The 9,031-nt window shown below is 53.0% G+C and overlaps 1 protein-coding gene across 1 annotated transcript; it reads right to left on the reverse strand.

Annotated features, from left to right (window-relative positions):
* Window positions 1-360: 360 nt before the first annotated feature.
* Vsig10l (V-set and immunoglobulin domain containing 10 like) lies at window positions 361-8,470 on the reverse strand. Its single transcript, XM_032893805.1, has 10 exons — window positions 8,325-8,470; window positions 7,389-8,237; window positions 6,465-6,758; window positions 6,057-6,341; window positions 4,961-5,215; window positions 3,864-4,142; window positions 3,328-3,624; window positions 2,819-2,932; window positions 2,470-2,624; window positions 361-988 (listed from the first exon to the last, which is right to left on the reverse strand). Exons 1-10 carry the CDS (start codon window positions 8,362-8,364, stop codon window positions 923-925), a joined length of 2,634 nt encoding a protein of 877 aa, XP_032749696.1. The 5' UTR covers window positions 8,365-8,470; the 3' UTR covers window positions 361-922.
* Between the last annotated feature and the right edge of the window lie 561 nt (window positions 8,471-9,031).

Here is a 9,031-nt window from a genome sequence, read left to right on the forward strand (position 1 = left end):
TGACATGTGGAAGAGAACTGTCCAGGTAGAGCAAACTCTGGGGAGAAAGCCTGGAGGGGGGTGTGGTTGACAGAAGGCTTGTGGGAGAGAAGTCACCACAAGGAGAGAGACCAAATCACAGGCCCCAACGGTTAAAATGCACAGACTGAAGGATGTCTAGACCCTATGTACAGCCACAGAAAATTTTAGAGGGCATAGAGAGTAGTCATGGTAGCCCATGGTTGTCATCTCAGCTCCCAGGAAGCTGAGGCAGGAGACTGAGAAGTGTGAGGCCAGCAAGGTCTGAGTTATGAGATCCTTTCCCCAAAACAAATAAACAAACAGACAAGCAAACAAACAGGAGGAAAGAAAAAACCAGAAAGCAATGGGTGAGGTGGTTCTTGCATGAATTCCAGCACTTAGGAGACTGAGGCAGGAGAAACACTAGTTCAGGCCCAGTCTAGGCTATCTAGCCAGAAGCCAGCCCGGGCTACATGAGATTCTGAGTCAAACAAAACAAAGCAAAAAGGAAATCAAGAGATGGGGGAGGGAGTTGGATATGGGAAACATGCAAGATCCGACGTGTTGGATGATGAATGGGAGTCTTTGGAGGCTGAGGAGATGTGGCCTGGGGGCAGAAGAAGGTAGCAGACCTTTGCAGATGCTGTGGCCAGGCTCCCCTTCCAGCTTGGAGCTAAACAGCAAGTCCTACATGAGGCTTCTGAGTTTATGCCAAACACATTCACCTGTCTGCAGGTGGCTCTCCTAGTCCCAGAGTCACACTGCTGTGCAAGAGGACAGTTTGTATCTCCTGAGACAAGAGGGAGGTAGGAAGTCCCACTCTTAGGGTCCAGTCTTCAGGCATAAGAAGTCCCATGCTGCTGGGCCAAAGCAGGAAGTTGTAGCCCAAAACGCTTCATGGAGAATGGGCCACTGGCTTTTGTCACACCTGGGTGGCTGACCGAACAGTCCATGGACTGCCACCTGGAGCTGGACTGGGGCTGATGACCTGGAAGAGAGGCAGGGGAGGTGACTTCAGGGAGTATCCTGGCTACAAAATGACATGCCCACTTAACCTTCCGTCATAGCCTGAGCCTTTCAGAACCTAACTGAGGGACTAGAGAGATGGCTTAGTGGTTAAGCGCACTTACTGCTCTTAACTGAGGACCTGGGTTCAATTCCCAGTATCTATCTGGCAGCTCACAACTGTCTGCCATTCCAGTTTGGGGGATCTGATGCCCTCTTCTGGCCTCTGAGAACACTACATGCCTGCAGTGCACAGTCATACATGCAGGCCAAACACGTTCACGCATAAAATAAAAATAAAATCTTAACAGGAAACTAGCTGAGCTCCTTCTCCTCCTCCTTCTCTACCCCTTCCTTTTCCTTCCTCTCTTTTTGTTTTTTTCTTTCTTTCTTTTTTTTTGGGGGGGTTGTTTTTTGTTTTGCTTTTCTGAGACAGAGTCCTGTTATAACACCCAGAGTGACCTTGAATTTGCTGTGATCCTCCTGCTTTAGCCTCCGGAAGCACTATGATTTCAGGTGTGGATCCTCTGTGTACCAATGAAAAACTGTTCAGTCACCCCTGGGAGCTAAGGCATCCAATAGCTCAACTTTTATGGGATAACGAGGAAATTCCATCTACCTCAGAGCTTTACAATGGAGGTCTGAACTAATTTTTATGGGAAACAGAAGTCACATCTCAGTCTCCTTGGGAAGATGAATTGGAATGGATTATTCGTTTAATATGCCTAAGAGCTGAGCAAGAAGTCTAACTACTGGTATTCAAAACAAAACAAAGCTCGAGGGGCTAGGGCTGCTGCTTGGCTGGAAGAGCATCTGCCTAGAATGTACAGGTTCCAGGTCCCATCCTCAGATGCACATGAGCCAGATGTGGTGTCTACTGAACAGAAGAAGTAGAGGTCGGAGGATTCTTAGTCATACAGAAGGCCATAGCAAGGCCCTGTGGTTAAGTAAGTTTTATTGACCTTTGCGTGCTGCCTAGTTTTATGCCAACTTGACACGGGCTACTCATCCGAGAGATGGGAAGCTCAACTGAGAACATCTTTTCATGAGCTAGGGCTGCAGGCATGCCTATAGGACAGTGTCTCAATTAGTACTTGATATGGGAGGGCCCAGTCCACTGTGGGTGGGACTACTCCTAGGCTGGTGGTCCTGGTTCTATAAGAAAGCAGGCTGAGCAAGCCAGTAGGCAGCACTCCTCCATGGCTTCAGCTCCTGCCCTGTTTGAATTCCGGTCCTGACTTCCTTGATGAAGAACCGTGATGCGAAAGTTTAAGCCAAATAGACCCTTTTCTTCCTCCAAGTTGCTTTGGTTACGGTGTTTTGTCACAGCAATAGTAATCCTAATTAGGACATTCTGTAAGTCATGAAGAAAAACTAGAAGGACATTGGAAAACATTAAAATACTCCTTTCTCCCAAGAAGCTACTTGTCCCTCATAGTGGGAGGCAACGACACCCACACTCACTTGTTGGGCCTTGGCCGGGTGAGGGTTCTGCATCTGGGTTTTGATGGGAAGGGGCCGTGAGGTTTCCACTGAGGTCAAACTCTGTATCTTTTTTGCTGGTGGGGTGAGCACGGGAGCCAAGGTCAGGGAGTGTTGCTTTTTCACAGAAGTCCTTCCTATAAGAGAAGGACAGGAAACTGCTCCAACATGCCTCTCTGGTCAGTAGGAAGAGAAGCTGGTCTCAGCTGGATGATAAGGAGGTGGGACTATTATTTAATGCACTGATTGGCATAGCTAGGCCATGGCTCCGCTCTTGCCTAGGGAAGCTCCCAGTTGGCTCCAGTTGCCTCTTCCCAGGTCCCTCACTCACCTGGGAAACGCCTCAGGCAGCAGATACACAGGAGGACAAGACCAGCAAGCAGTGCCAAGCCCAACAGGGAGCCAAGGACGATGCCAGCGATGGCCCCTGGACTCAGGGCAGAGCCTGGAAGACACACACCAAAGGGAGGCAGGGACCAGGACCCAGGGATGCACTTACATTCGTCTAAGCCCTTCCTGAGAAGACTCATTAAGTCTGAGTTCAATGTCTGGGACTCTCATGACAGAAGGGAAGAACTAATTCCCTCGAGTTTTTCTCTGAACTCCACATACACACATCATGACACATGTACATCCACACGAATAAGTTAATAATCAAATAAATAAAATTTGAAAAGAGGCATGAGGAGAATAGACACTTGTTGTTTCAAGGCAACCAGGTGCCGGGTTGCTGTCACAGAAGGCCCCACGAGACTAACAGAAGAAAAGGGTCTGATGCAAAAGACTAAGAATGGCTGGTCAGATGAGAAATGCAGGAGAAGGTACCATGGCTCAACTTACCTGCCTGGTAGACTCGGCTTTGAGATGGGGTCCCTGGCAGAGACCCCAAGATGGGCAAGATGCGAAAGGCCCAGGTCCCAGGGTTCCGAGGAGGGAGTGGCACTATGGCTGACCGTTCCTGAGGGCCCAGAATGAGCAGGGAGACCCAGTCCCTACTCATGGTGACTCTGTCCAGATGGGAGCTATCTGTCCATGCCTGGATGTGAAAGCCAGTGAGGAGGGTGCCTCGCTCTACATCCCAGGTGAGCACTACAGCTTCCTGGGCTCTCTGCAGCCTCCAGGAGGAAATGGCGGGCCCTGGGAAGGAAAGGTGGTAGATGCTGAGGACCTGATGCTGAGGACAGGGTCTGAAGGAGGAAGGTTGTGATCTGGACCCCTGAATCTAGAAAAGGATGCTTGGATACCTGGATCCAAGGGAAGGGGCCTGGGACTGAACCCCTGGACCTGAGAGAGGGTGGTTGGAGCCTGGACACCTGGGTCTGAGGGAAGAGGGCTGTTTTCTGAACATCTGTGTTCTTGGTTTGGGCAGAGCTTACCCATAAGGGTGATCTGGTTGCCCCCAGCGCCCAATGCACTGCTGCATAGCACAGAATAATTCCCCAGGTCCCAGTCCAGGTTGAAGTTACTGATGAGGAGCTTCCGGCCGTCTTGGCTAAGCTGTAGTCGACCCCCACCGCCTGGAGCCAGGGGCCGTCCTTGCCGGGCCCAGGATGCTCTTGAGGGTGGGGGACAGCCAGTGACCTCCAGTGCCACCATCACATCCCCTGGTTCTGTCTCCTCTACTATTGGCTGAAGCAGCACTTCCTGGGGGGCTTCTGTTGGTGGGAGGAGTTCAATTAAGAGAAACAAGATCTTATTGAATATGAATAGCCAAGTCCTGAGTCCTTTGTTAAAGCAAAATGCCCCCTCCTCTGTGACCAGATGAAGACTGGTCCATTCATTCATTCATTCATTCATTCGTTTTTCTTGACAGTTTTTAAAAAACATTTATTTACAGTCCATGTATCTGCCACTGAATGTATGCAGTGATCAGATGACATGGGAGTTGGTTGCTGGGAGTTAGTTCTAGCCTTTCACTACCAGGGTTCTGGGTATCAAACCCAGGCTATCAAGCTTGGCGGCAAGTACCTTTCCCCACTGAGCATCTCACTCCGCCATTCACTCATTCTCTGATTTCCTTAGTACACAGATTTTGAATACATGTCACAGGGCTCTAGGCTAGGAAACACATTATCATTAGCTATTCACGCCCCCCAGCACCTCTCTCTGGATACCTGGAAGATGACAGTCCTCTTTCTCAGACCAGGTGTTTGGAATGAAACACCTTGTTCCTGCTCTTTTCCCACCCAGAAGTGTAGGGGGGAAAAAAACCCTTGTTTCTGCTCTAGGTTCAAAGAAAGTGAAGTTTGAGGTTTGAGGAGGTATCTCAGCAGATAAAGGCATTTGCCACCAAGCCCGACACCCTGAGTTCACTGCCTGAGACTTAAGCGATAGAAGAAGAGAACCAACGCCCAAGTTTGGCTTTTCTAAAATGAGTAAACTTCTCTCTGACCTTTTCCTTAAACTTCAATGGACCAAAGTAAAAAGTCACCCACTTCCCTTACAGATAGTAAGGAGGCCCAGCCCCTCTCACCCGGGATGATTGTGCAGGTGCGCGTGGCCACCAGGTGGCGGGCCAGGCAGGTGACAGCGACGCCGACGAGCTCCGGGCGGGCGGGGACAGTCACGAGGAGAGCAGAAGGCACCGGTCCCGCACGGACGCCTTCGGGGAGACCCTGAAACTGCAGGGAGGCGGCAGGGACCCCGCCAGGCCAGGAGCAGCGAAAGCGGAGGCTGCGGTCCACGGGACCCCCTTCCACTGAGCATTGTGGGGCCCCTGGGGGCAGATCTGCCACGGACAAAAGACCATTCAGTCTTAGCCCTTCCAACTTTTCCTATCCTGCCTCTAAGTGGAATGCTCCATTCCTCCTCCAGGTTTCTCTCCGCATCTTTTCCTAGATAGCTCCACCCTCCCGCGTGGACTGCCCTCTTTGTGAGCTCCTCCCTTCCACTCTCACTGAACTGATCCTATTTACCAGCCTAGGAGGTTGGCTAGTCCTTTCTCTTTTAAAACTTGCTCTGCCATTTAACTCTGCTGCTCACTGGATAGAGAATCCTTCTTTCCCAGGACCTCCCACCCTCGCCTCCTGCTGGCTCCTCCCCTTATTCTTGAAACCTTCACCCCTTCAACAGGTAATCTGCAAACCCATAGGCCCTGCCCTAAGCACAGGACTTTGCTTGCTCTGCCCATTAGCAATTGGGGAATGTTCTACCTCAGATATCCCTCCTCCTACAGCACACATCCATCTAAATTGTCCTCCCTCCTACAGGCTAGACCCGCTCTTGTCCCGCCCCATAATTACGTTTCTGCTCCGCCCTGATAGTGTCCCACCTTACCTATGAATGTCCCTGTACCTTCCATGCTTAGCTTCACTCTTTCCCTGGTGGCCTTGCTTACACGAGGTTTGCTCAGAAACTGCTAGCTCCTCCCTTTCCTAGAAGCCATGTCCACCAGCAGCTAGTTCCCTAAACTCTGCGAGCTCGGCTTCTCCAGCAGCCACGCCCATCGGTAGCTGCCCCAGCTCCGCCTTATTGGCTCCTCCACGCCCCCTTGCTATCTCTTTCCTTTGCTGACCCTCATGGCTCCCTGTGCTTCCCCTCTTCCTGCTGGACTGCCCTACAGCTCTTACCCGCCACAGTGAGGTTGAACACTGAACGCCGGCGGTGGCCAGTGCGGGGGTTCGCCGCGATGCAGGCGTAAGCGCCCGCATGGCCTGGCCCCACGGCGGGCAGCAGGAGGCGAGGCCCCGCAGGCACTGCGGCCTCAGTGGGGTCCGCCAGACTCCACGCGATGTCCGCAGGCGGCCGCGAGGGGGCCGAGCAATACAAGGTCACATTGCTGCCGGCAGTGACGTAGAGCGCAGGACTGGCGTCACCGTCCGAAGAGACCCTAATGACAGGAGCGTCCGGGCCGTCTTGGGTGGGGATTGGGGAACGAAACAAGAGGGTTGGACTGTAAAGGACTCACAGACATCATTGAGCCCACTTCTCCCCAGGGACTCAAGACTCGAATCCTTAGGTGACAGTCCCCTACTCACAGAAAACACTGACGTCAGCTGCAGCTTCGGTGTGGCCAAAGGGGCTTCGGACATGGCAAGTGTACCGGGCGTGGTCACTGCGTACGGGACGTGAGATGAGCAGCTGGTCCCGTTCTGCGCGGATGCGAAGTGGCTCTGCGCCTTCAGAATCTGAGGTCTCCAGGGCTCGTCCGTCTCTACTCCAGCTCAGTTTCCCCCTACCTGGGTTCCACCCCATGCATCTTAGCCGCAGCTCCGCTGCCCCTTCTTCTGTCTCTGGCGCCCTGGGCTGTACTGACAGCTGAGGTAAGGGCTCTGGAGATCCAGAACAGTCTTTGATGAGTTGGAGAACCCAGACACCAGAACTCCCTCCTTGGGCCACAAGTCTCTGCCACCTCAGTCCTTCCTCTCTCCTCTCACTGCACCCAGAATGAGCTCACAGTCCTCCTCCCTCAGATCCAGGGATAGACCCCAAGCTTCCTCCCTTGGACCCAGAGGTACATACCTCAACCTTCAGCCCTCAAACGGAGGAGTCCAAATCCCAATCTTATTCTGTCAGTCCCAGGACTCCAGAATCCAGCCCTCCTTCAGACTCTGCGGTCTAAACCTCTCACCCTTCTTCCCTCAAACCCAGGGGTTCAGACTCCAATCCTATTCCTTCAGAACCCAGTCCAAACCCCAGTCTTCATTCCCTCAGTCCCATGGATTCAGACCCCAGCCCTCCTCTCTTACACCTGAGTGAGGTCCAGGCCTCTCTCTCAGAGCTGAGAGTCCAGACTTAGACCTCCTCCTTCAGACAAGGTAGGGACTAGTTCTTGTCTTTGCTTTTATCCCCAACCCCAGGCTCCGGGAAGGAAGCATATCCACACAGCACAGACTTGCCCAGAGGTCTGCGAGGAGAGCAGGCACTCGCAGCTTGCACTCTGGCCCTCGGAACCCACTTACCATACACACCCACCACGAACTCCCGAATCTGCTGGGAGACTCCTCCCCTGATGATCTCAACTGTGTACACCCCAGCATCATCCAGCCGAGCAGAGGTGAGTTCCAGACTCCCTTGAATCTGGTCAAATCTCAGGCGGGCTTGATGCATGGGATCCAGACTGATCAGTGGGGCCTGGGACCCCAGACCCCCAGCTGCCAATACCTTGGAACCCCGGCGCCAGACCACCAAAGGAGCAGGGGGGCTGGGGCTGGGGACTGGAATCAAGGGGAGCCTGATGGTGGTTCCCACTAGCACAGCCAGGGGTTCCCCCACTTGCTGAGGGAAGCCTGCAGCCTGGTGAGTCTCCGAAGAAATTTTGGATCCAGGGTACTGGACAGAAAGTTCAAGGTTGTGATGCTCCAGGGATAGCTTTGAACCTGGGGCTTTGGTGGGTACTTTGGTGTCTGGAGCTTGAACTGATATATGTGAAGCTGGAGTCTTGACAGAGAAGGAAGGCCCAGAGTCTTTGGCAGGATCTTGAGAATCTAAACCATCAAGAGACACTCCAGAAGGAGGGATTTTGGAGGAGATGACATCAAGGCTGAGATACTGTCCCCCAGCAGAGACGTTGGTCCTGGTTAATCCAGGCACATGGCTTGAATTCAGCCCCTGAGGAAACCAGTTGGGGTCAGGGATTCCAGCAGAGGCTTCCGAACCTGGAGGCTGATCTGAAAAGTTCCAGCTGGGGGGCTGGCTGGAGGAGACATTTGAAACAAAGCCCTGGGAGGAGCCCATGGAGTGTGAGGAGGAGGCTAAGGGTCGCTGAGATCCAGAAGCTGGCTGGAGGGCAAGAAGCCCACCTCTGAAGGCTGCAGAGGAGAGGAGGGAGGGGAGAACATTGAGGGAGATTACCAGGAAATGGGCTGCTGGGGAGGAGAGAGGCACAGAGAACTTACCCAGGAGTAGGAAGGACAGCAGAGCCCATGCGAGGCCCATGGTGATGGTCACACTCCAGAAAGGACACTACACAGAGATCCACAGCTTGCATTGTCCCAGGTCTGACAAGTCCAGCAGGAATGGTTGCTTAGCTTCCTGGGTGGAGAAAGGAGACAGACCTGTGGGAGGTGCCAGGGTCCCCTGGCATGATATGGTGGCTGAGTGGCCCACTCCACCCTTCTTGTCTTCATCAGAGGTTGTATGGAGAGGCCCAGGCTGAACCTCCACTCCTCACCCCCAGGGGAAGGTGAACTCCCAGCTGGAACCAAGCAGCAAGCCTGTGGGGACCATGCAGGAAGACTTCCTTCAGGCGTGTCTGTGAAATCAGAGCCCCTCCTGGGTACTCCCTACCTGGCTCAGGCATCCTGCTTCCCAGCCTTTTGGTATGCACTCTGTCTGACCTGCAGCCCCTTCTCTGACCCTGCCCTCTTCCTCAGATCCTTCTGTGACTCCTTAGTGTCCTCAGAACCAAGTTTCCACTTGCTGTCTCTATCGAAGCCATCTACCCTGATACCTAGAACTCAGTTTCCATTGTCCAATACCTGCTAAACTCAGCATCTCCCTCTGCCCCATATTTTGAGGATCACCTATGCAAAGGCTGGGGAGGCTTCCCACTATCTTTGCCCCTAGCACTGCCACCAATCTCTGAACACTACCTAGATCTCAC

This window comes from Rattus rattus, chromosome 2 (assembly GCF_011064425.1).
Source record: "Rattus rattus isolate New Zealand chromosome 2, Rrattus_CSIRO_v1, whole genome shotgun sequence".
Lineage (NCBI taxonomy): Eukaryota > Metazoa > Chordata > Mammalia > Rodentia > Muridae > Rattus > Rattus rattus.

What these genes read in the sequence shown, in the direction of transcription:
- Vsig10l (XM_032893805.1), bottom strand. Translation starts at nt 8,364, where the DNA reads ATGGGCCTCGCATGGGCTCTGCTGTCCTTCCTACTCCTGG. An exon ending in GCTGTCCTTCCTACTCCTGG is followed by an intron (nt 8,238 to 8,324) that starts GTAAGTTCTCTG and finishes TCTCCTCTGCAG; the next exon opens with CCTTCAGAGGTGGGCTTCTT. An exon ending in CACCTGCACAATCATCCCGG is followed by an intron (nt 4,143 to 4,960) that starts GTGAGAGGGGCT and finishes TCCCACCAACAG; the next exon opens with AAGCCCCCCAGGAAGTGCTG.